We start from the raw sequence: 27,863 nt of genomic DNA, 5'->3' as shown, positions 1-27,863 counted from the left end.
GCTTACCTCCATATGGACGGCTTTCTCGCTGTCATCAGTTTGTCCAGTAGCACGCCATGTATGTCGGCGGACTTGAGATGCAGAGAGGAGTTGACCATGATGATGGTGTTTGAGTCCAGTAAAGCAGTGTTTCCCAACCCTGTTCCTGAAGGCACACCAACAGTCCACATTTTCAACCTCTCTCTAATCAAACACACCTGAATCATCTTATAACATCAGAAGAGACTCCAAAACCTGAAATGAACGGGTCAGATAATGGAGACATCCAAAATATGTACTGTTGGTGTGCCTCCAGGAACAGGGTTGGGAAACACTGCAGTGAAGAACAGTTCCATAAAGCAGGTAAGACAAAAACAGAAGCCAAAAATAAAATTAAAAGCGTAAATAACAGTGTGAGAATGTGGTAAAATCTGAAGACGTAGTAAAAATCAGGCGAGGGCTTCTTTTTTTTCTGGATTGCTTTTAAAAACTGTTAAATGGGTTTAGGGAAGTGGGTGGAAGGGTGGGTCAATCAGTGCTTTCGAAAACACTATTGGTTGGGTTTAGGGAAGGAGGAGGGTGGGTCAGTCGATCGGTCAGTCAGTCAGTCAGTTGACAGCTGCCTCTGGTGGATTTACACGAGAATAGCAGACGCGGATGGCACTCTCAACAGAAGTCTGTGATCTCAAAAAGCATACACAGTGGCCTCTGGTGGATTCGTGAAAACAAAAACTGCAAAAAAATGTAGCTCCTGGGACATATTTCGTGCTCTCCAGAAATGTATACAGGGGTACGTAATCAGAATGAGCCTGGGTTGGAATGCACACATTGCGATATCAATGCTGAAACGATATATTGTGCAGCCCTAGTAAGTATGGTATAACATGAGAAAATTGCAGTTTTAAAACCTTGACTTTTCCAAACCGCATTAAACCTTGAAACCACGGATCGTTCCATGTCTAAAAATTAATTTTCAAACTGTTTTATTTTCCATATCAAAAAGCTGCAGGGTGAGCACTCTCTTAAGTTGATATGCAAGTTTGTGTGGCTTATAAAAAAAAAAAAGATCCTCCCTTTCTGGGAAAACACCTCTACACACCCTGCTGAAAAAAATAAATAAAACTGGTTTGTTGGTATTAGCTAGTTTGAGTTGATCTCCCATACAGATCATTTAAAAGTGGCCAATAGACCAACCTGCACTGTAAAAGTGTCTGTTAATGAACAGATTCCATATTTTGTGATTCACAAGTGTTTATTTATGGTTGTGAATTGCATTATGGCATGATGATCTCAGCTCTGTCGACTTTTGATGTTGAAAATTCAACTTTTATTGACATTTTAGTAGTTTGAATGTGTATATAGAGAGAAATAAGTCTCTAAAATAAGAGAAAATGTACTGGCCGTTTATTACAAAGTGTTTGTAGCATAATAAACAACACCAAACCAGACAATATATCACTTTAAACTATTAAATTAATAATAATTTAATAAAAGTTAATAAAAGTCACTTTTTCAAACTTTAGGGTTAAAAGTTATTGCAAGAAAGATATACTAGCTCCATAATAAACTATGATCAAATAAAAACATGAATCACAAAATACAGAAAACTGCTAATTTATGCATATTCTTTTATAGTGTGACCAAATTGAAAGTCTACCACAACAGCTTAGGCTGGTTTAAATATAAATATAGCAATCAATTAACAATCAAATCATACCAGTTATTAACACTGTGGCATGAAGGGAAGGGATGCACCACCTTCTACAGAACTGACTCTTCTAGTTTAACCTCTCCATCTGTCAGCACTCTTTTAGACCGTGCCATGAGTTGAACCGACTGTTTGCTTTCTGTCTTATAGAGCCAGGGATTTCAGAGCCGCTGCAGGGATGGAGGGCAACGCGCACAGCCGACCGCCTGACCGAAGGTACGCCGCCCGTAACCACTAAAAGATTTACTCCTTAGCTCTTTAGTCTGATCTCCTTAGAGCGGTTGTCATTTATGTTATGCAGTTGAGGCTTTAAGACGTGATTGTCTGTGTGTTGTAAACTCAGGAAGTATATTTATGACTTTGATTTAAAGGGATAGTTCACTAAAAATGGTAATTGACTTACTATTTACTCAACCTCAGGTGGTTATAAACCTTTATGAGTTTATGAGACACTTGCTTTGAAGAAAGCTGAAAACCTGTAACCATTTACTTCCATATGAAAAAATAAATACTATGGAAGTCAATGGTTACAGGTTTTCAGGTTTCTTCAGAATATTTTCTTTTGTGTTCAAGAGAAGAAAGAAATTCAAAGATGTTTTGAACTAGTGAAGACTGAGGAGATTATGACAGAAATGGTATTTTTGGGTAAACTATATTGTATTTTACTACGGATTTCAATGTGGACACAGTGGCTCAGTGGTTAGCACTGTCGCCTCACAGCAAAAAGGTCACTGGTTCAAGTCCTGGCTGGGTCAGTTGGCATTTCTGTGTGGAGTTTGCATGTTCTCCTCTTGTTGGTGTGCACTATAGATAAATTGAATAAGCTCGGTAACTGCTCATAGTGTGTGTGTGTGTGTGTGAAAGAATAAGTGTGTATGGGTGTTTCCCAGTACTGGATTGCAGCTGGAAGAGCATCCGCTGCACAAAACATAAGCTAGATAAGTTGGTGGTTCATTCCGCTGTGGCGACCCCTGATGAGTAAATGGACTAAGCTGAAGGAAAATGAATTGATGTATTTTTGGATTGGATTTATGTGCTTAGTTTTACTGTAGAGCTTTGAGTTTAAAAAAAGTGAATTACAAATAAAATGCATGATTATTATAATTATAATAATTATTATTTTTATTCTCTTAACAGCATCCCATTGTTAAAATTACATAAACACTTATTAAAGACATAGTTTATCCAAAAATAATATTTCTGTGATAATTAACTCACTCTTTACTTGTTCAAAACATGTTTCTTTCTACCGTCGAACACACAAGAATATATTTTGAAGAAACCTGTAACCATTGACTCAAATTATTTGTTTTTCCTATGGAAGTAAATAGTTACAGGTTTTCAGCTTTCTTTAAAATATCTTCTTTTGTGTCTCATAAACCCAGAAAGGCTTATAAATACTCAAGGTCGTGTGAAAAGTGAGTATATTTTCCTTTTTTGATGAACTATCCCTTTAAATCAGTTATATACAGTTAAAGTCAGAATTATTAGCCTCCCTTTGATTATTATTATTTTTTTCTTTTTTAAATATTTCCTAAATAATGTTTAACAGAGCAAGGAAATTTTCACAGTATGTCTGATAATATTTTTTCTTCTGGAAAAACTTACTAGTTTTATTTTGGCTAGAATATAAGCAGTTTTAAATTTTTCATGAACCATTTTAGGGTCAATATTATTAGCCCCTTTAAGCTATTTTTTTTCGATAATCAACAGAACAAAACTATCGTTATACAATAACTTGCCTAATTACCCTAACCTGCCTAGTTACCCTAATTAAGTTAAGCCTTTAAATGTCACTTTGAGCTGTGTAGGAGTGTCTTGAATAATATCTAGTCAAATATTATTTACTGTCATCAAGGCAAAGATAAAATAAATCAGTTATTAGAAATGAGTTATTAAAACTATTATGATTAGAAATGTGTTGAAGAAATCTTCTCTCCGTTAAACAGAAATTGGAGAATAAAATAAACAGGGGGCTAGTAATTCAGGGGGGCTAACTATTCTGACTTCAACTGTATGAGAAACACTCCAACTTTGTGTCACTTCAAAGTTGATTAAAACACATTTATTTAAGTTTGTTTTTAATTGATGTTGTATTTTCAGATTGGATTTATGCAATAAATGCATTTAATAAATGTTTCTGTCATTTTAACAATAGGATGTTGTCAAGAGGAGGTTAATAGTAATAATAATAATAATTATTAAATTAATCATGCATTTTATTTGTAATTCCCTTAAACTCAAAGGCCTACAGAATATCTAAGCACAAATCCAATCAAAAAAATACGACATCAGTTTAAAATAAGCTTAAATAAATTTGTCTTCGAGAGTTCACACTTAGATATGCTTGGCGTTAATAGCAGGTTTGACATGCTGTCCCGGGAGAGAACCCTGAATTCAGAGATAAATGAGCCCAAGGCTCCCGCCTGGTCAATAAGCAATGTAAAGGGGGTTCGAGATCAGGTAGGTCTCGAGAACTCCCCTTAGAAAAGGAGGAGATGGGGTGGAAGTGGGATACTTCCAAAACAAAGTTAAGGCAGTAAAGTAAAATCGGTCTATTTATTGTAAGCTTGGATCAATCCAACACAATCTCACGGCAATTCGTAACTTTTTGATTTAGTGGCTAATTCGTATGAATTCGTACGATCTAATTCGTACAATTAAGTACGATTTGCTCATCCCCCAATGACAGTTGGGTTTAGGGGTGGGGTTAGGTGCCATGCCTCCTTTTTAAAACCATACAATTTTGTACGACTGAACTCGTACGAATTCGTACAAATTAGCCACTAAACTGTCAAAACGTAAAATACTTACGTTTTCTCGTGAGATCAGGCTGATCAATCTGATTGGATTATTACTGATCATGGATGAGAATCTGGCTATGCTCAATCAAATCACGTGTTCTTCTCGAAATTAGTTTATAAAACTCCACCTAATCAAATGACATAGTCAGTCTGTTTCTCATATAAATGTTTCAATAAAGAGAGTATATTTATATCTTTGATTTAAAGTGATAGTTCACTAAAAATGAAAATTTACTCACTTTTTACACAACCTTCAAGTGGTTATAAAACTTTGAGTTTATGAGACACGAAATAAGACATTTTGAAGAAAGCTGAAAACCTTTAACCGTTGACTTCTATTGGAAAACAAATATTATGAAAGTCAGTGGTTACAGGTTTCTTCAAAATATATTCTTGTGTGTTCAACAGAAGGAGAAAAAAACATGTTTATATCAATGTTTCTCTCATTTTAATAATAGGATGTTGTCAAGAGGAGGTAAATAATAATAATTACAATTAAATTAATCATGCATTTTATTTGTAATTACTTTTTCTTAAACTCAAATTAAACTACAGTATATTTAAGTACATAAATCCAATCTAAAATACAACATCAATTAAAAACAAGCTTATATAAATGTGTCTTGATCAGCTTTTGAAGTGACACAGAGTCGGTGTGTTTCTCATATGAAGGTTTAAAGAAAGAGAACGTTTTCATATTTGACACTGTTTTTTAGCATCTTGACGTTTTGATATCATGATACATATTTTTGATCTAATCACACAAAGATAGAACGTTTTAAGTTAGATTGTACATTTGTAATACTTGCAGACATTTGCGCTGTTGATTTTAAAGTCAAAACAATGTCACTTCCTGGAGGGTGACGTCTTTAAGGAACTGGCTTTTGTTAGCAAAGGGATTTTGCAAAGAACAAACAGATGGGAAGCGAGGACACAGGAATAACTATAAAAATATTACCAGGGAAATCAGGATTACACGTTTTTTAGATTTATGTGAAGACTTTTAGTTTGAGGCATTGTGGAAATGACAGAGTTATAGGTGCACTGTAGATATTTCAGTCTGGTGGTAATATAAAAAGTGTAATGCGCAATGCATGTGTGTTTGATCTTTCATATTGTGGATTTAAAGATTATTGGGAATGAGGGCTAATATTTTCCTGCAGGTTTTCCCAGTTGTTTTAATCCTGCAAGCAGTTCATTTCACATGAAGAAAAAGCATTGTGATGCGTGATGTTGTGACATAGGCTTATTCTGAAAATGTAGCCCCATGTACATTTCTGGAGATCGCGAATTATGTAGCCAGAGGTACATATGGCTGCACTTCGTTCATTTTTTTTTAGTTTATTTGGAGTTTTTATGAAAACACAACACCCAATAGTGTACATCATGTATATATGAAGAGTTCAGATGCAAACCCTCTGAATCCATCTGACCTCTGTTTTTGTAAATGAGCATTTTCTATCAGGCTCCTCTGATTAGGTTCAGAAGTTTCATTTTATATGTAATGATAAGGTGATTAGCTCGTAAATAAAACACCCTTTTTTTTCAAAAATGTCACAAAAAAGACAGTTCTTTGGTTTTTAACAAGCTAAATCCACCTCTGCTTTTTTTGCAAAAACCTCACATATTGGGACAAGACAGTGTATTTAGTTGAAAATCACTAAAGATGCAATTAGAAATAATTTTACCAAACATAAAACACATTACACAAACCATCTGAAATTTAAAATATATAAATCTGTCAAGTAAGTGGCGGTTCATTCCGCTGTGGTAAACCAGGGAAAAAGCAGAAGGAAAATGAATGAATGAAATCTGTCAAGTAAGTGCATTAATCAATAACATTAAAACTGACATTAATTAAATCTTAACAATCTGTTGTCATTTCTGATATTTGGGATTTAGATTTAATGTAAGTAGAGCAATGTAAACATTGCAAACATTGTAAACTGAGCCTCTTAGATTCAAATAATGTAGTGTAAAACATTATGAAACATCAATATCTGTGCATTGTCCATTAATTTAATAAGCTTATCAGACGTATAGGTATTGTGAAGTAATATAAATAATGTATAGCTTTAATCATTATATTTATCTTTTAAAAAACAGCTTAAATTAGCAAATAAAACACAAGGTAGGCCTACTGGGCAAAAAAGGGATGTCTGACAATTTTAGAAGCTGTCATTCATTCATTCATTCTCACCATACTTAAGGTCTTGGTCTCTTGTTCCTCATAGCATCCATGTTCCTTAATCCTCATAGCATCCATGTGGGATGAAAGAACAGCATCTTAACTCTCTCTTTGGTGAAACGCAGTTGGCGTTTAATGTATAGTAAATCGGACTCATTCAAAGTAGCATTGCTGAGCAAAAAAATGTTATGAATGCATGGTACTCTTCCGACTGTACATTGTGTTTTCTTTTTCTTATAATGCACAGAGTTTTGAGGTAAGGGACGTTTTCATTTGCCATTTACTGACAGTCGGACAGACTCATTCAGTTCATCAAACTCAGTCTTTTATAATCTTAATTAGAAGCGGAATAAAACTGTCTCTTCATATAAGCCGGCGTATCAGCGCACTGCTACATTAAACACATATGATTCAATTCGTGCCTTCTGATTGGTTCTCAGGATATATCGGCTTTTGCTGTCAAAGGCAAGTGGTGTTTCTGAATGCGCTGACGCTGGGATTTGGATGATTAGAAGCAAATCTTTTTGTTGATGGTGTACTACGTGCCTAAAGCATTCACTCAATGTCATTATCTAAGTTTTGGCGGATTGACCCTCTCACCCCTTCCCTAAACCCAAACTGTTTTAAAAAGCAATCCAGAAAAAGAAAAGTCCTCGCCTGATTTTTACCACGTTTTCAAATTATACCACATTCTCACTTTGTTATTTACTTGTTTATTTTATTTTTTGGCTTCTGTTTTCACTTTCTGGAACTGTTCTTCATCATACTCAAACCCCGTCGTGGCAGTCAGCTCTAATCTGCTGTGTCTCAAGCCTGCCGACGTATGCTTTGGGCCACTGGACAAACTGGTAGCAGTGGGAAAGCCGTCCATACGAAAGTAATCAGTCAGCTGCTAGCAAGAAAAGGAACGGCATCATAGCGCCCTGTAGCGTTCGTTTTTTAATTCAAAATGGAGTCATACGTACCTCTGGCTACATAATTCACGATCTCCAGAAATGTATATAGGGCTATGTTTTCAGAATGAGCCTATGTTGGTGAATTAAATTGCACAACCCAAAATAAATAATGCTAACCAAAAAGATAAGAGTCGACCCACTAGGGAACAAAAATGATTCAATTTATTTTATTTAACGTATTTGCATTCATGAGGGAAAAGCTTGGTTATGGATGTGACACCTCTGCGTTATGGATTTGCCTTTGTGAAATACCACTTGTGTGAATTTTGGTAAGTCAAATACAATTGTTTGAAAACATTAACAGAGACATTTTTGATTATTTTGCAAAACTTTAAAATAAAAGCTTACACAAAAAACTTATTTTGTTGAACATTTGCATGGAATTGCTCTGAAAACCAGGCTGTTTATGAGTGAAGGTTTAGAAGTGTGTGTCTGGCTGTGTCTCTGGTTGTGTGCTTGTTTACAAGACAGTCTGACTGTAATTAAAGTCTCTGTTGTCGCAGGCATCGCTTTGACCTTTGACACGGGTGCATTTCCTGCTTTCGGAGCAGAGCTGAGAAACGCTCTCGGACACATGTGGAGGTCATGGGAAATGAACTTTAGGGAGACGTGGGCGGGGGGAATCTCTGGCAAACTTCTCCTGATTAATTTCTCTGCTGGGGAAATGAGGATTTAATTGCGTTTGTAACTTTACTGTACAAAAGTGTCTACTGCTTTCATTTCCCTCTTAGATATGACTGGAGATTGCATGAAAAGGACTGCTGGCGTTTGTTAATTTGACCTCAGAGGCGATTGTAGTTATCTGGTGTAATAATACCATAGCTGTAGGGGAGGACTACAGTATTAGAACACTGGGAAATTTAAAATATACAAACCAGACGCTGAACTGGTTCCCGAAAAACCACATGAGGCCGATTATTCGTCTATGTCAGTAGTTCTCAATCCTGGTCCTCAATACCCCAACCGCTGCTTATTTGTTTATTAATGCGACACGGTGGCTTAGTGGTTAGCACTGTCGCCTTACAGCAGGGGTGTCCAAACTTAGTCCTGGAGGTCAGGTGTGCTGGACAGTTTAGCTTCAACTTCCTTCAACACACCTGCCTGGACGTTTCTAGTACACCTAGAAAGAGTTTGATTTGCTGGTTCAGGTCTGTTTAATTGGGGTTGGAACTAAAATATGCAGGACACCGACCCTCCAGGACCGAGTTTGGACACCACTGCCTTACAGCAAGAAGGTCGCTGGTTCGAGTTCTGGCTGGGCTAATAAGATTAATGTATTCTGATTGCACACACACAATTACTTTAGATGACATACTTTTAACATAATTGAGCTAATTAAATTTATGTGCATGATATTTGATAATATAACAAACAACACAATTTACATAATATTATTAATAATCAATAAATAATGAGCAATGCAATGTAGGGTTAGGCGATGTCAACCAATTTGGCATTGCTCGATGTCTAATCTGAAACATCGCGATAGACGATGGCAACGTCGTGAATTAATTATGAAGTAGTAATGAATCCATAATGAATTCATTATGTGTAGCCTACCGTTTCAACTACCTGACCCACATGGTCTGTTTTACCCATAACCAAATCATAAAGAGAAGTTACACACAAATTACCACCTGCCAATCACTTTTTCTGCGGGACTCTGGCATGAATAGGCAGAGTGATCGTATTGGAGGTTTTCGCTAAAATTACTAAGTACAAGCGTGAAAGCGAAAGATTGAAGCAATGCACTGACGCTGTAACACGTTACTTGATATATCCAAAAGACCGAAAAGTCGTTAGATAGAGACAAGATGAATTAAATATAACGTTTAACCATAGTGCAACGCAATCCAGCGGTACATCCTTGATAAACTGTCACAGCCGGGCCTTGAACCAGGGTCTCTGGTGTGGAGACTGGTGTGAGTACCACTGAGCCACAGGGGTAGTTGAGTGGGACCCAGATGAAACACTCAGAGGGAATCCAGAAAAAAAAAAATGAGGTAGCAAAACAGACAACTTAAGTTCTTCTCAGAATGAGGAATAAAAAATATTTTAACAGTATAATAAACATGTAAAGAAAACTCCACAAGGGGAGAAAACAAATAGACATTAAGGCAACCAGCAACAGGAAAATAAAACAGTCTTACTAGACGTAGCTCAGGACATCAAGGGACCGCAAGGCAAGTTCAACAGGGATGACTCAAAAACCGAGTGAGGAACACAGACAAAGTGACAACTTAAATACACAGGCTGGAACAAGTCACAGGTGATCAAAATTAAAGTAAACAAGGACACCCAAGGAAGAACAAAGGTAGAGGGGAAACACGGGGACCTCTAGGGGAATGGAGACAAAGTGCAGGATGGTGACATAAACTGTCCGACGTGCACTGCTCTCTGGGGTTTTGTGCTCAAAGCACCCGCTGACTGCCTGGAGCTCAGACGAGTGCATACTGTATGCTGCAGCGCTTGCCAGTGTGTGTGTGTGTGTTTGGTCACGTGATGTGCGTTTTCAGCAGTATAGTGTGGACTGAGATTTTTTCAGAAATGCTAGATGAAACGCCAGTGTGGATGAGGATCGTTTTCATTCTAAAATGCCATTTTCAAACTAAGACATATTAGTGTAAACGAGGCCTCAGTGTGTATTTTTTGCGAGCAGGTTGCTGCTGTGACGCAGGTAGAATGGAGGATCGCAATGCCGGCTGTCTGTTGGCCATCATTGATGGACGATTGCATCATCTATCGACCCAACCCTAATACAATGTACTTGAAATGCTTCTTATTAATTCATCTATTGTGTGGAGTATGGAGCTGAGGCAATTTTGCCCCAGAATATTAAGCAAACCAATCTCATAGAGAAATAGAAATAATCATAGAAATAATTGGGATGTAGGTTTTTCTACAGCTAGATATATATTTAAAGCATATCTATATCCTTTAAGTTATTAAATCTAATAGTAATCGGTTTTAACAGATTTAAATTGATTCTAAGGAATCTGACAACAAACATTAAAAAAAAACAAATTAAAGAAAAGCAAAAGGTTGTAAACAGTTAATGACATAAACTTCACTGTGATTTAATGACAGTAACTGATAAACTTCACAACACATACATATAATACACACACACTTACATTATACACATCACCTATACATTATACACTGCCTGACAAAAGTCTTGTCGTCGTTCCCAGTTGTAAGAGCAACAAATAATATTCTAGTTGATCATTTGGAAAAGTGGCAGAAGGTGGATTTTTCTGCTGAATCATCTGTTGAACTGCATCCCAATCATCACAAATACTGCAGAAGACCTACTGGAACCCACATGGACTCAAGATTCTTACAGAAATCAATCAAGTTTGGTGAAGGAAAAATCATGGTTTGGGGTTACATTCAGTATAGAGGCGTGAGAGAGATCTGCAGAATGGATGGCAACATCAACAGCCTGAGGTATCAAGACATTTGTGCTGCCCATTACATTACAAACCACAGGAGAGGGCACATTCTTCAGCAGAATAGCGCTCCTCATACTTCAGCCTCCACATCAAACTTCCTGAAAGCAAAGAAGGTCAAGGTGCTTCAGGATTGGCCAGCCCAGTCATCAGACATGAACATTATTGAGCATGTGTGGGGTAAGATGGAGGAGGCATTGAAGATGAATCCAATCTCTGGGAGTCCTGCAAGAATGCTTTCTTTGCCATTCCAGATGACTTTATCAAGTTATTTAATAATTATTTTTTTCCCCTAATTTAATAATTAATCTTTAATTAATACAGAGATGTATTAATTGAATTGAATCATTTTTTGAGTGTACAGAATCAGAACACTGGCAAATTTAAAATATACAAACCAGACGCTAAACTGGTTCTCCAAAACTTCTTGAGGCCGATTAGTCGACTATATCACGAGCGAGGAGATCTGGGTGCTGAATCCACCATGCACATTAGCGTCAAAAATGATCTTTATTAACACAAGTTTTGGACTTTAAGACTTTGGAAATTCATGCTCCACGAGTTCAGATTTTGCTAGCAGAGGATGATGTCAGCTGAGAGCGTTCCAGTGGCTGGAAGCGTTTTCTATGAAATGTGAGAGATTTTTTTCCAGCACGTTCTCATAACTCTCTTTTTCAGCATTACTCTCACACACTCACACACACACACACACACACACACACATATATTACGTCTCCCACATTGGCTATGAGCACGTCCCTGTGTTATTGTGATTTTAATTAGAGGCGAGTCTGATATTTTGAAGGCTTTTTATGAGAGTATTTTGAGTCTTGCGCAGACGCTCTGATATTCCACCCAGAGACATTTGATTAGTGTGGCCTTTGGGCTTTGTGGAGAGAACGTTTTGTTGTGCTAAACGGCACAACTCGTAACCGCACAGAAGTCGTTGTGTAATTTGGAGTGGGATTCTGGTGTATCTGGCACTGTGGGGCATCAAGCCATCAAATGTCTTACTGTACGTCTGTGGTGAAAATCCCAAATTTACAGCCAGTCGCCTAATTCATTTTCATTCATTTCACATTTTATTTTACTTTTGGGTTGATTCTTTGGTCTGAACATGAGTACGGCATGCTGGCTCAGTGGTTAGCACTGTTGCCTCACAGCAAGAAGGTTCGAACCCCAGCTGGGTCAGTTGGTGTCTCTGTGTGGAGTTTGCATGTTCTCCCAATGTTGGTGTGGGTTTCCTCCGGGTGCTCCGGTTTCCCCTACACTCCAAACACATGTGCTATAGGTGAGTTGAATAAACTAAATTGGCTATAGTGTATGTGTGTGTGTGTGTGTGTATGTGAATGTGAGTGTGTATAGATGTTACTGGGTTGCAGCTGTAAGGGCATTCGCTGCGTAAACATACAGTTTATTAGTTTAGTTAATACTACAGAATGCTGCAGTTGTTGGCTCTGTGGTTAGCACTGTCACCTCAAAGCAAGATCCCTGATTTGAGTCCTGGCTGGGCCAGTTGGCATTTCTGTGTGGAGTTTGCATGTTCTCCCCATGTTGGTCTGGGTTAGTATTGGGCTGGAAGGGCATCTGCTGCGTAAAACATATACTGGAATAGTTGGTGGTTCATTCCTCTGTGGCAACCTCTGTAATAGAGACAAATCCAAAGGAAAATGATTAAATAAATTTACCATAAATTACTATAATATTTTTTAATGTAGGATAACGCCCAGTGCTTAATTTGTGAATTGCGAGGTCCCGGAACGGATCAGAGTAACGGATCCGGCATGTTACCCAAGGATGTAGAGGTGTCGCGGATGTACTGTGCTGCGTAAAACATATGCTGGATAAGTCTGCGGTTCATTCCGCTGTGGCAACCACTGATAAATAAGAGACTAAGCAGAAGGAAAATGAATGAATGTCCCAACACAAATCGATTGTGTGGAACACAACATTTTTTTGTGTTACACTTCATCAAGTTAATAAGGGAAGTTCACATGGACATCCCCTCAATCCTTTGATTTTGATCAAGGGAGCGAGATGGGTTCATATGTCCACTCCAGAACCTGAATGTCCTAGGATGCAATCTAATCGTGATGTCACAACAATATAATTGCCAAGTGCTCAAGGCTTTAGAGCTGGTGTTTTCAGTCTTGGGCTGTGTCCGAAACAGCATACTTCCATACTATTCAGTGTGCTAAAATCAGTACGCGAGCAGAGTAGTATGTCCGAATTCATAGAATATGAAAATCAGTATGCGAGAAGTACCCGGATGACTTCCCAGGTAGCAAAGAATTCTGGCCCAGATTTGGCATAAATATGGCACAGCAGGCATTCATCCGGCACTGGCATACAGCATGTGGGCCAAACATGGCTCTGGTTTGGCAGAGGTGGAACCGTCTTTAAGGCGGCACACAATACTTGGGCCAGAAGTAAAATGTAGTTTTTGGCCCAGATGTTAATAACTGATATGTGGGCCATGTAAGTTTGGCCTGTCTTGACCCACTTTTAAAATATATTTTTTATTATTTTCAAATAAAGAAAAAAATTCTACCAATCGGGTCGCTTTGAGAAAAAGCAAACCCATAGCAAGCCTATAGCGCAATGATTTATGGGTTTATCAATTTCATTGCAGTCGTGACACACCAACATATCTGGCCCAGTTTAGGCTCAGTTATCGATTAATAACTTGGCTGAGACTTGGCCCAGATATGGTCCATGTTTGGCCCTTGTCTGAAAGCCAGACTTGGTCCAGTCATGTACCGTAATTCACTGCAGCATGTGGGCCAAGCAAAAGCTGATTGTGTGGGCCAGAGCTGGGCCAGAGATATTTTGCTATGTGGGAATTACTACTTCAGACGAGATGCTGCGCTATCCCATGAAGCCCCACAAGAGAAGTCATGAATGGGAGTGAAGTAACGCAACTGACGCAGGTAGGGCACGTGACCATGACAAAATGGCGGATGTAGTACATACGAATTCCATTAATACTTCTTCCATTCATACTGAATAGAACGTACTTTTCTAACGACCGAGTAGTACGTTTAAATTTAAATGCAGTACCTACTGAGTAGTAGACGGTTTCGGACGCAGCCTTGGTCCTGGAGGTCCAGTGTCGTGCAGATTTTAGCTCCAACCTCAATCAGACACACCTGGGCTAGCTAGTCAAGCTCTTACTAGGCTTTCTAGAAACATAACTGCTATCATGATTTAATAATTTTCTATCATAGCATCGTCTATTGACCCAACCCTAGTGCTAAACACAGAGCCACAGTGCTGACCCTGTTTATAAAATATTGTGGCTAATTAGATTATAATCATTCTATCAATACCAGTGTTTCAACCTCAAATCCATACATGTGCATTTGACAGTCTTTAAATCGCTCTTGCAGATTTCCACTGTGCTAATAGCGTACAGTAAATGCAGATGTGCCCGCATTCGGTGATGCGTTCATTCTCTGGAAGCCTCGAATGGGAAAAGAATAGGCTGACAAATGAGGGGAATTTAAGCTTGATCTCTGCAAATATGAAAGCAAGATGTGAAGGTTTGCAGGTGTTGGCAGGACTCTGTTGTACGCTGCTGCAGTTTTGGCTGCTTTTACTCTTGACATCTGTTCTTGGAATTCAGCGCTGGATGGACGGACGGCTACGCTGGTGTGAATAACTGTCGGAATGTTTACTCGCTTATGATGTCATCTTGTGTGATCTGCAGTCGTTTCCAAATGATCCACACACACACACACACACTTTTACCTCACTGCCTTGACAACAAAGTGTCACCTCAGGGACGTGGGTATGAGAGCACTTAAGTGTTGTTCCAGATGTTTCCATACTTTCTCACACTCCATCTTTTCCTCTTCATACACTTTCAAACTAACACACACCGCAGACATAGACACACACTCACATGCACAGCTGTTGTATTCAATCCAGTGCTGAAAGCAGTAAAAGAACAGTGATTATGCTGGCATGACAAAGACTGTCTAGAAACCACACAGAAACAGTACAAATCACCTAGCAGTAGGGCTCCACCATATTGGAAAAATCGGACAATGCTATATTCTGTTTTTCTGCGATATGAGTGCTATTTCATCTGATAACTTTATCTCTATTTGGAAAGAATTGATCATTTATATTGAGTGGTATAGTTCTGTGTCGCGATCACAAGCGATCCAGTCCTGGCAGATTGCTGGTGAACTACATATGTCACCCTAAAAATTCAAGAAAACGCTCAGGGAAGTTTCATAAACTAGTGATATGATCAACTTCAGCTGATCCTCATCACTAATCATTAGCTAGCCTATCGGAGCACTCCAAAACTACTATATATATTCTAGCTAAACTTCATTCCCTATCTCTGTTTTCGGAACCCCCCTCCCAACCCCCCCTATCCTTCCCTTATCCCTCCTCCTCTTTGATCGGGCAATACAGTGGCTCAGTGATTAGCACTGTTGCCTCGCAGCAAGAGGGCCACAGGTTCAAGGCCTATTCGAACCAGTTGGCACTTCCTGCGTGGAGTTTCCATGTTCTCCCTGTGTTTGCGTGGATTTTCTCCGGGTCCTCCGGTTTCCTCCCACAGTTCAAAAACATGTACATAAGTGAATCAGAATACAGTCACAAGCACCCAGCGTATACATACCTAACCAACCAGTATCACCCATTAGCCAGAAGCAGGGGGACATTCGAGAAACACCTGATCTCGTGTCCCTCCTATTGCTCATTAACCAGGTGGGAACTATCTCCGAGCTCAGGGTTCTCTCCCGGGACAGCATGCCAGACCTGCTATTATAGTTGAGCATTATCTAAGTGTGAACTCTTGAAAGTAGTTTTTTAGAATTTTTAACAGATTTGTGTGTGTTGAGCATTATTTAACATCACGTTAGCTCCTGTCAGCTTTAATTGTGGGGAAAACTGGATAATTTTGAGCTTTTGTCAGCTAATTTCATCTTCTGGGTTTGAAATCATTTTTGGGGCGGATCAAAGTCGGTGATGTAGTGCTATCTGCCTGTGCAGTGATGATGTGTCGGTGTAACGTTAATATTTATAGCGAAGGTTTCTTATCCTATGAGAAGAGCCTGCTTAATTACTCATGAAAGCACATGCTTTCCGAAGGCAAAGCTGAACTGTCAAGCTGTGAGACCGCTTACGTGCACAGCACAGTATTCAGCGCGTTCCTGAAGGGTCGTATGTGTTTATTTACTATGATTCACAGGGTTTGTTGCATGTTTCCCCCCGCGATGCTGTCAGGGCCAATACAGCAAAGCTGTTGGTTTGCAGCAGGTATTTTTGTCAGGAGAGCTGTATGAGTATTGGAGAATGGCGGACTTTATCTTTTATAAGTTTGTTGCCAATCCTCCAGATTACCCACAGGGTTAATGGTTGAAATAGACAAGGAAAGAGACCTGCTACACTCCTATCCACGTTGTCTGCATTCAGACCCAGGAGTTGAGGAGGAGAGAAGTCCTCCTCATTTATAGTGTTTAAATAAACACGATTATCTTTATGATGATGTAACAAATCGTGGTTATGTGTATATGGAATTATGAATACAAATGCAGCGAGACATTAAACTGTTTATTTCTTTGCATTTTAACTTTGTAAACTATTAAATCATGGGTCTCCTCATGGTTTGTGTCTTGTGAGCCAACTGACAACAGTTGATCACTCCTCTCTTTTCCCCCTGCTCTGCCGGCCACGCCCACTCCTCCCTCTTCTCGCAGAATCATGAAGCATTTTTTGAAAATATTAACTAACTTATTAACATTGACATGGCATGTTATCCTGCTGGAACTAGCCATCCGAAGATGTGTAAAAGCCTGTTCACAGCAGGACGCTTTTTGCTCGCATTTTCCATCGACGTTAATGCCCCATGACTAAATAAAGGGCAGCAATGTGATCGTGCACACCAACAAAACACCAGGCGTAATTTTAAAAAAAATGCCTTATGCTCGTTTTTTTTGTTTTGACGCGGCGTGTAAAAACCTTCTCCACCAATCAGATTGGCACTTTTGTGCACAGAGGTGCTGAAGTTATAATAAACAGCACTTGGAGGTGCTCAAGAGCAAAACTGACAATGCAGCTCAACTGTCGTGGAGCTGCTTATTGCTCTGGTCAACAATAGTCATTTCTTCATCGCTAGAGCTGAAGCTGCTACTTGAACCATTCATGCTTGTTCGAATCGCCAGTAACTTTAACAACAAGCATGTCAACTTTATTTCTTCTTCTTTTGTATTACAAGCGGGTGTCAGTTGTGTAGCGTCATCTAACGTCAAGGAGGGATTTTGCATATTCTTCTGCTCAACGCCAGTGAAAATCGCTTGGGTTTCATTGCTTGACGATAAACGCAAATGAAAAGCTTCCCAGTGTGTACGAGCCTTAAGGCTCACATCTCATGTGTCAAGCCTCAAGGTTGGACGTGTTGTGTGTTCAGAGATCCTTTTCTGCATACGCCGGTTATTTGTGTTACTGTTGTCTTTCTATCAGCTGGAACCAGTCTGGCCATTCTCCTCTGACCTCTGGCATCAACAAGGCATTTGTGCCTACTGAACTGCCGCTCACTGGATATTTTCTCTTTTTCGGACCATTCTCTGTAAACCCTAGAGATGGTTGTGCATGAAAATCCCAGATCAGCAGTTTCTGAATTACTCAGACTAGCCCATCTGGCACCAACAACCTTGCCACGTACAAAGTCACTTAAATCACCTTTCTTCCCCATTCTGATGCTCGGTTTGAATGCATTGAGTTGCTGCCATGGCATTGGCTGATTATAAACTTGCACTAAAGTGGCCAGTGAGGGTGTAAATGCAATAAAGAAAAAAAAATACAAATGAAATAAACAGTCTTGTATTGCTCAATTCATTTTTCAAGTAGCTTGCCGAACACTGGTTTTATGTAGTGCTGTTATCTAATTACCTTGCTGGGGACTATTTTAAGGCACTGCGTAATATCATTGTGGTATCATTGTTTTGTTTTTTTGAGCGAGATGCTAATGGTCTAATGCGATTCAATAATTTATGCTAAGCTAAGCTAAAAATGCTTCTGCCAGATCCTGAACCCCCGCGACCAGTTTTGGAATAATCCTAATAAAAATAAATAAATAAATAAATAAATAAATAAATAAATAAATGAATGAATAGAACTGGGCGACACGGTGGCTCAGTGGTTAGCACTGTCGCCTCACAGCAAGAAGGTCGCAGGTTCGAGTCCCGGCTATGCCAGTTGGCATTTCTGTGTGGAGTTTGCCTGTTCTTCCCGTGTTGGCGTGGGTTTCATCCAGGTGCTCTGATTTCCCCCACAGAACAAAGACATGAGCTATAGGAGAATTGAGTAAACAAAATTGTAAGTAGTGTATGTGTGTGTGAATGTGTAAGAGCTTATTGGTGTTTCCCACTACTGGGAAGGGCATCCGCTGCACAAAACATATTGTATTCTGGGATAGTTGGCGGTTCATTCTGTTGCGGTGACCCTGGATAATTAAGGGACTAAGCCGAGGGAAAATGAATGAATGAATGAATAAAGCTGCAGTTAGTCACTGTTACATTTGTTTTGGACCTTCCTGTTCTAGTCGTCTGGATTAGTGCAGGAGATTGTTTGATGTTCGTAGTTGTTTCGGTTTAGTGAACACTTTTCTGCAGATGAAAGGTTTCATTTCAGGTGTTTTCTCAGTACAGAATGATTAATAGTTCAGCATTTCAAATGCACAGTTTCCAGTGTAAGGTTTTGGGTGGATTTAAGAGACAACTCCCTAAGACGCTTTTTAAACAATGGTTAGTCTGGAAACTAGACATCTCAGACATCAACAGCCTGAGGTCATTTAAAGCTGATAATGACTCGTTACATTGCTAGCTGAAAGAATGCTACGATTCCAAGGGATAGGCCTTATTCTCATTTTAGTTACCAGAAAATGTCGGGTTACTCACTCACTTATGTTGCTTTGTGTGTGCATTGTGTTTGAATTTGTGGATTGTAGAAATTAGAGAGCTAGCCCAGAAGAAAAACTACATTTTGGTTGTGATATTGATGTAGGCGTGGCACCGTGGCTCAGTGGTTAGCACTGCCACCTCACACCAAGGAGGCCACTGTTTCAAGTGCCTGCTTGGTCAGTTGGCATTTCTGTGTGGAATTTGCATGTTCTCCCCGTGTTGGCGTGGGTTTCCTCCGGAGTCCAAAGACATATAGGTGATTAACTTAATTGGCCATAGTGTATGAATGTGTGAGATGAGAGTGTGTATGTGTAACACGGGGAGTGACAGAGACAACTGAGGTTAGGATCCACGTGCAGGTTTATTCGATGTCAGGGAGGCAATGGTCAACACAGGAGCAAACAGATGTATAAAGGCAGTCCAGAATCGTTGTCAAAACACAGGCGAGAGGTCGGTAGACAGGCGGCAGACAAGGAGAAAAGGAAACCAGGCAAAGATCAAAACACGGGGGAACAAGACTAAGGGAAACGCGTTGTAATGTCACTATACAGTTAAACAAGACTCGGCAATGGAAGTGAGAGTGTGTGTGGTTTAAATGGTGTTTGCAATCAGTCCAGAAGCTGCAACAGCTGTGGGAGTCCAATCAGTGGAAATGGGGAAGCATGTGTGTGTGTGTGTGTGAACGGAGTGCATGTATGAATATGTAGTCCATGAATGACGGATTTGTAGTCCATGTGTGTGAGATCCAGCGATCTGGGAGTATGATCGCTGGTGATCGTGACGGAGCCCCCCCTCTAAGGAGTGGCTTCCAGACACTCCTAATACTGTTCAGGAGGGAGGTGGAGCGGAGTGCATGTATGAAAATGTAGTCCATGAATGGCGGATTTGTAGTCCATAGGTTAATGTGAGGGTGAGTGCTTACCAGCGACCTCTGGTGGTTAGAGATCGCTGGTAATCATGACAGTATGGGTGTTTCCCATTACTGGGTTGCGGCTGGAAGTGTATCCGCAGCGTAAAACATATGCTGGAATAGTTGGCAGTTCATTCTGCTGTGGCGACCCCTGATAAATAAGGGACTAAGTTGAAGGAAAACGAATGAATGAGCAAACAGCACTTAAAATGGTGGCAGGGATTCCCCCATGGAAACAAGTGGAGAGAAGTTTGCGAGTGCATTTCTAAAAGTGTTAAAAAAAAAACACTCAGGTCGTGGCTCAGAGTTCACCGCTTATGCTTGTTGGAGCTGAACCGAATCCAGCACTGAACTGGGAGAGATTCTGGAAGCTGTGTTTTGTCAAATCATGCTTGCTATGTATTTTATAATTCTCTGGAACATAAATAATATTGAACTGTAAGCACTTCTTTCTTTGTGTCGTGTCCTTTGGAAGCCCAAATACAGAAACAGAAGAAGCCCTGTGGAAATAGCAAGATGGCATTTACTCCCTCTGCTAGGGATAGTCATATCAAAACAGTTAGTAAATCAGCATACTATCATCTCAAAAACATTGCAAGAATTAGATGCTTTGTTTCCAGTGAAGACTTAGAGACACTTGTTCATGCTTTTATCAGCAGCAGGGTGGATTACTGTAATGGCCTCCTCACTGGCCTTCCCAAAAAGACAGTCAGACAGTTGCAGCTCATCCAGAACGCTGCGGCCAGAATTCTGACCAGAACCAGGAAATCAGAGCACATCACACCTGTCCTCAGGTCTTTACACTGGCTCCCAGTTACATTCAGAATAGATTTTAAAGTATTATTACTGGTCTATAAATCACTAAATGGCCTAGGACCTCAATACATTATAGATATGCTCACTGAACACAAACCCAACAGATCACTCAGATCTTTAGGATCAAATAGATTAGAAATCCCAAGAGTTCAGTCAAAGCAGGGTGAATCGGCTTTCAGCTATTACGCCCCTCGCTGCTGGAATCAGCTTCCAGAAATGATCAGATGTGCTCCAACATTAGGCACGTTCAAATCAAGACTGAAAACACATCTGTTTAGCTGTGCCTTTACTGAATGAGCACTGTGCTACGTCCGACAGATCGAACTACTATGTTTTTCTTTTCTTTTTAATTCTTTTATAACACATTTTATCAGCTTTTATTTTATTTTATTTCTATTTTTACCATTTCTATTATTTGTTTTTATTTCTCTTATACTTGTTTCTTTTATTCCTGTTTATGTAAAGCACTTTGAATTGCCACTGTGTATGAAATGTGCTATATAAATAAACTTGCCTTGCCTTGCCTTGCCTTGCTGTATTGTTACAGCGCCTCTGGCCACGCCCCTTTGCTGCGCAGTGTGTGTGTGCGCGGTAAAAGTATGTTTGTGATCTCACAAGGCCCGGAAGTATTTTTTGTAGTCCCCAAAATTCGTTCATTGTAGGCTTTGCTAAGCTAACTCTGTAAAAACCAAGGTCTCGCTTTGCATTGAACTTTGATCATATTACATTCAGAGATGCTGTTTATGTTCACACAGCTACATTACACATCAACTAAAGTTTATAATATGATATCGTAGTGGACCACCCCTTTAAAAAATAATGCTAGTGTATGCTAGAAAGCAGCATAATAGTGTTTTCTGTGTCGGCTGCATGATGTCTTGAAATGCTTCCTACAGTACGTAGACACTAGTGCTCTCCAGAATTTGGATCAGAGCCAGTGTCAGTAGATGCCATACAGTAGATCTTCAGTGCATACCATACGTCTTGACTCCTCCACATTCCACACACACACACACACACACACATGCTCCCTCTCTCTCAACAGCTGTATTTAACACTCCTCAGCACTTCCATGAGGACTTAATGCAGTGTTTCTGTCCGAGAGCTCCTGATTTCGCACTGCCTTTCCTGTCTGAGGAATACAAGGCCTTTTATTTCTCTATGTTGTGTTTCTCTGAGCATGTGGCAGGGCTCCAGAGAACACAGGAGAATGGGGGCTCTTTGTTTTGCTGTCAGGCCTGCAGGCAGTGACCGTAAACTGCTTTGAATGCAGCAAAGAGGAATATGCCCCAAATTGATTCGTTTGGTGTTTGTCGTGTGGTAATCAGAAGTTGGTGTTTGTTTTTTTCTGGGAGTTGCACTACATTCGTCAGAAGTCAAATATATGTAGCCAGATCAGTCTCAAAAATAATACATTTACAAAATAAAATCTATACATGCACAGCACAATTCACATTTACAAAGTCCAGTTTGTAAATTTAAAACATTATTGATAAATACACACACAATTCGTGAATTCACAAATAAAAATCATAAATATTTTCGCCAAATGAATTGTGTATTTATGAATCGTGTTTTGAATTTTCGAGTTAGATCTGTGTATTTACATATCGTGCTTTAAATTTACGAATTAAATTTGTGCATTTATGAATGGTGTTTTGAATTCCCAAATTGGATTTGTGTATTTACGTATCGTGTTTTGAATTTACGAATTGCGTTTGTTCATTTATGAATTGTGTTTTGAATTTACGAATTGGATTTGTGTATTTACAAATTGTGTTTTCAATTTAGGAATTGCATTTGTTCTTTTATGAATGGTGTTTTGAATTTTCGAATTAGATTTGTGTATTTACATATCGTGCTTTAAATTTACGAATTGGATTTGTGCATTTATGAATCATGTTTTGAATTTATGAATTGGATTTGTGTATTTATGAATGGTGTTTTGAATTCCCAAATTGGATTTGTGTATTTACGTATCGTGTTTTAAATTTACGAATTGGATTTGTGTATTTACGAATCGTGTTTTGAATTTACAAATTGTATTTATGAATCTTGTTTTGAATTTACGAATTGGATTTGTGTATTTACGAATCGTGTTTTGAATTTACGAATTGTATTTATGAATCTTGTTTTGAATTTACGAATTGGATTTGTGTATTTACGAATCGTGTTTTGAATTTACGAATTGTATTTATGAATCGTGTTTTGAATTTACAAATTGGATTTGTGTATTAACGTATCGTGTTTTGAATTTACGAATTGTATTTATGAATCGTGTTTTAAATTTACGAATTGGATTTGTGCATTTATAAATCGTGTTTTGAATTTATGAATTGGATTTGTGTATTCATGAATGGTGTTTTGAATTTACGAATTGGATTTGTGTATTTACGTATCGTGTTTTGAATTTACGAATTGGATTTGTGCATTTATAAATCGTATTTTGAATTTACGAATTGCATTTGTTCATTTATGAATTGTGTTTTGAATTTACGAATTGGATTTGTGTATTTACAAATTGTGTTTTCAATTTAGGAATTGCATTTGTTCTTTTATGAATGGTGTTTTGAATTTCCGAATTGGATTTGTGTAGTTACGTATCGTGTTTTGAATTTACAAATTGGATTTGTTCATTTATGAATGATGTTTTGAATTTACGAATTGGATTTGTGTATTTACGTATCGTATTTTGAATTCACAAATTGGATTTGTGTATTTAGAAATTGTGTTTTGAATTTATGAATTGCATTTGTTCATTTATGAATGGTGTTTTGAATTTACGAATTGGATTTGTGTATTTACGAATCGTGTTTTTTGTAAACACGTACACATTTTGTAAATGTGAATTGTGTTGTGGATGTATGAATTATATTTTGCAAATGTATTATTTTTTAGACTGATCTGGCTCCATAAATACTGAATGCTGTCGGAAAGAGTACTGAAAAATAATACTCAAGTAAAAGCTCTTTCCAAAACAAATTAGTACAGTAAAAGAATCAGTTTTAAATACTACTCAACGTTTGAGTAAGTTGCAAAAACAATAAAGCTTAAAGAAAAAAATAAGCACATAAAGGTAGTGACTGCAGTGTGAAGGAAAATAGTAACTACTTAAACTACTTACAGTACAATTCCTAAGAATATACTACTCAGCCCCAATGCCAGTAATTTGAGTATTTGTTGTTATTGGTTACTCTACACCCCTGGCTGTCCTAAATGTTGCGTTTCGGCAGATGATGCATGTTTGGTTTCTCAAGTGTGACGCATTTGTTGGCACAACTGTGAGCTGTCAGTGTTGCGTGTTTGAGTTTGCTTGAATGCACATGTGCTTGCCTGCGTTTACAAAGAACACTTTAGAAGAGACTTTGACATATAAATACAAATTGGACACTGGGGGTTTGGTGTTGTTAACAGTTCTTGAATGTCTGTATTCTCCGATATTCATTTTTAGCTGAAACGTTGTGTTGTTTTAGCAGCGTAGTCTGATTCATAAACACATTAGTCTTATGAACCGACTCTTTTTAATGACCAGGCCCCTGTCTACGCTTTGAGATTGTCTCCTCACATCATAAAAACACGCTGAACCTGCTGTGGGAACTGAAAGAGCTCTCAGTGTTCTTGGAGAAATGCTCCACTGCAGACTTTTCCACCGTGTGCTTGGGTTTCTTTATTATGAGGGTCAATTCAGCCAACTGCATCAGAGACAGATTGGCCAATAAATGCAATTGAGCAAAGTGGTTTGAGCTATTATTTTTATTTATTATTATTGATAATGAATGAATAATTGTTATATGTGAATTTGTATTATTTTAGTTCATATTAATCAGTTGTTTTTTAACTAGATAATTTAGTATTATATAGTAATTCACACTACCTGACAAAAGTCTTATCCACACCTATCCAAGTTTTAGGAACAACAAATAATAACTTGACTTCTAGTAGATCATTTGATATTAAAAGTGGCTTATATGATAGGCAAAGGCCTCTAGATTACGCTTATTTTACCACAATAAAATATGATCATGCCTTGATTTTTAATTATTTAAATAGGACAGTAAGGTCTGACTTTGCTTAGACAAAAGTCTTGTCACTTAACAGAAATAATGTCCAGTATAGAATATAAAGTCATGGAAAAAGTGTGGAAAAATAATTAATATTGTGTATGACTCCCATGAGCTTGGAGGACTGCATCCATACACAAGATAACTTGCATAACTTATTAATAAAGCCATCTGGGATGGCAAGGACAGCGTTCTTGCAGGACTCCCAGAGTTCATCAAGATTCTTTGGATACATCTTCAACGCCTCCTCCTTCATCTTACCCCAGACATGCTCTATAATGTTTATGTCTGATGACTGGGCTGGCCAATCCTGGAGCACCTTGACCTATTTTGCTTTCAGGAACTTTGATGTGGAGGCTGAAGTATGAGAAGGAGCACTATCCTGCTGAAGAATTTGCCCTCTCCTGTGGTTTTTAATGTAATGGGCAGCACAAATGTCTTGATACCTCAGGCTGTTGATGTTGCCATCCACTCTGCAGATCTCTCGCACGCCCCCATACTGAATGTAACCCCAAACCATGATTTTTCCTTTGCCAAACTTGACTGATTTCTATGAGAATCTTGGTCCATGCAGGTTCCAATGGGTCTTCTTCAGTATTTGTGATGATTGTGATGCAGCTCAACAGATGATTCAGCAGAAAAATCGACCTCCTGCCACTTTTCCAAATTATCAACTAGAAGTCAAGTTATTATTTGTTGCTCTTACAACTGGGATCGATGGCAAGACTTTTGTCCAGTAGTGTATTTGTATATAAATATATATATAGTGGAAGGCAAAATGGTTTGCTCTCCTGTGAAATTGTATTTTTTTTATTTTTTATTTCTTCTGGAGAAAGTCCTATTTCTTTTATTTCGAGTGGAATAAAGTAAAAATAATAGTTTATTTTAAAAAAATAGTTTTTTAAAAAAAAAGCAATTTTTAAGGTCAATATTATTAGCCAACTTAACCTAATTAATCTGGTTAATCCTTAATATTCCACTTTAAATAAATGTTAATATTTTGCACAAAAAAATCTAAACATTTAAATATTATTCACTGTCATCATGGCAAACACAAAATAAATATGTTATTAAAAATTATTATTAATTATTATTATTAATTATTTAAAAATGTGTTAAAAAATGTGTTACACAGCACATTTTTTTCTTTGATTAGTTGCTCTAATAATAAACAATCATCTATTTTAATGCACATTAAGGCTATAATGGAAGCAACTACATTTGTTTATTTGCTTTAAGCATTTTTGGTATTTATGTCAAGATATATCATGACATTGATTTCAAGATGGTCTAGAATCACCAATAATCTGGTTCAAACCTACTCCCACATTATGATGATAAGACATATAAGTTTTCCCAACATAAAAATATATAAATTAACAAAAGACAAATCCCCGCTTTGTCATTTTTCAGTGTATGAAATACTGATTTGATGTATGAAAACAATGTATGAAATTATTGAACGTCACGAATGCCAGAGATCTAGCTCTTGCAGAAAACATCCACTATAACCCAAACTACAATTCTGCCACTGAACTGAACTACATTTCCCATCAGGCACTTCACACATACCAGTTCCGGATCACCACTAATTACTTGCACACAGCTCATGAAGACTGATTAGTTGGACTATAATACACCTCACAATTTCACACACATTGCTGAGTCTTGTTTCCCTGTAACATTTCTAAATGGTTCCCTTGCCTTGCCCTTTTGTGATTTTGGATCTTTGCTTTGTTTATTATTTTATGTTGTTTTGCAGCCTGTCCTGACCATTCACCTGCTTTGCTGACTACGCTTTTGGATAGTGGTGGGCAAAGCGAGGCTTCATGAAACACTGAAACAGTCAAAGCAAATGTGTCGAAGCTTCAAAATGTTTTAAATCCCCACACTACTGTGACACCTAGTGGTCATTTTTTTGTATTGCCCTGGAACAGCTTCAGCAAAGAAACAGTTTAACAAATTGAGGGATTAAATCTTACGTTGTAGAGTTGAAGATTCGAGGGATTTAGTGAAGCGGTGAGAGTTCAAGACTAGCATGCCACAATAATGGGTTTAAATCTGAGGAGATGCAGCTATAGAAATTAGTTTTTAAATGATCTGTTCATGTAACATGTTTCGTTTAAACATTGGTTTGACATCCAAATAAACACTTTGTGCATCAATATGTCTTAAAATACATATAAAAAAATGTAACATAATATCTATTTGTACAAGTCGGGATTCGAACTCTCGCCATTTGCAGCAGTTAGTCTATGCACACGTATGGTTCATAAGGCTACCTGAGAAGTTTTTTTTTTCTGACCCTGTCATACAAACGCAGATTAACCAGGTCTCAAAATGCTTCTGAAATGGCCGATGCTTTGAATCACTTTAGTCATGTGTCCTGGGTGTTTCGAATCACTTTAGTCACATGACCTGGGTGTTTGAGATCACGCTTCAGTGCAGTGTTTCGAAACACCCACATGTTACTATTTGTTCCTTTTGACCATAACCTGCCTGACTATTCTCTTAATAAATCTGCATGTGGATCCTCAACTCCATTCTACCCTTACTCGTTACACACTGTAAAGTTTAGAAATTTAGTTTACATTCCTACCATAATTTGTACAATAAAATTAGCCTTTTTCCAAAGAAGTGGAGTGTTCACAGTAATAAAGTCTGATTTACATACAGCATTTGTTTTGGGGCATCTAAGGAACGAATGTTTTTTTTTTTTTTTTTTTTTTTTTTTTGCATGGTCTAACATCACCAGCAATCTGTTTTAAACCTGCTCCCACATTATATGATGATAAGACATATTGTTTTTCCCCACATAAAAATATATTAAGAAAAGATGGATCCCCACTTTGTCATTTTTCAATGTAACATGAGAGGTATAAAAGTCCATCTGCTGCATTACTCACAGATCAGAGTCATTCAGGGACTGAATTTCAGGCCAGCTTGTAATGGCTTCTATCAAGTGTGTCGATCTTGCTTGAAAAATCTCTGACATTGATGTCTAGTGTCAGGTACTGGTTTCAGATTTCATTAGAAGATTGCTGTCTTATATTGATTTTTATTTTTTGGT

At 38.2% G+C, this 27,863-nt stretch overlaps 1 protein-coding gene across 1 annotated transcript in view; it reads left to right on the top strand.

Moving 5' to 3' along the window:
- cobll1b (cordon-bleu WH2 repeat protein-like 1b) overlaps window positions 1-27,863 on the top strand; it is a 103,898-nt gene that overhangs the window by 8,591 nt on the left and 67,444 nt on the right. Inside the window, exon 2 of the mRNA XM_056466096.1 lies at window positions 1,838-1,903. Coding sequence (XP_056322071.1) covers window positions 1,838-1,903 — 66 coding nt within the window. The remainder of the gene's footprint in view (window positions 1-1,837; window positions 1,904-27,863) is intronic.

This window comes from Danio aesculapii, chromosome 9 (assembly GCF_903798145.1).
Source record: "Danio aesculapii chromosome 9, fDanAes4.1, whole genome shotgun sequence".
Classification (NCBI taxonomy): Eukaryota; Metazoa; Chordata; class Actinopteri; order Cypriniformes; family Danionidae; genus Danio; species Danio aesculapii.
This window is presented reverse-complemented; position numbering and strand designations above follow the sequence as displayed.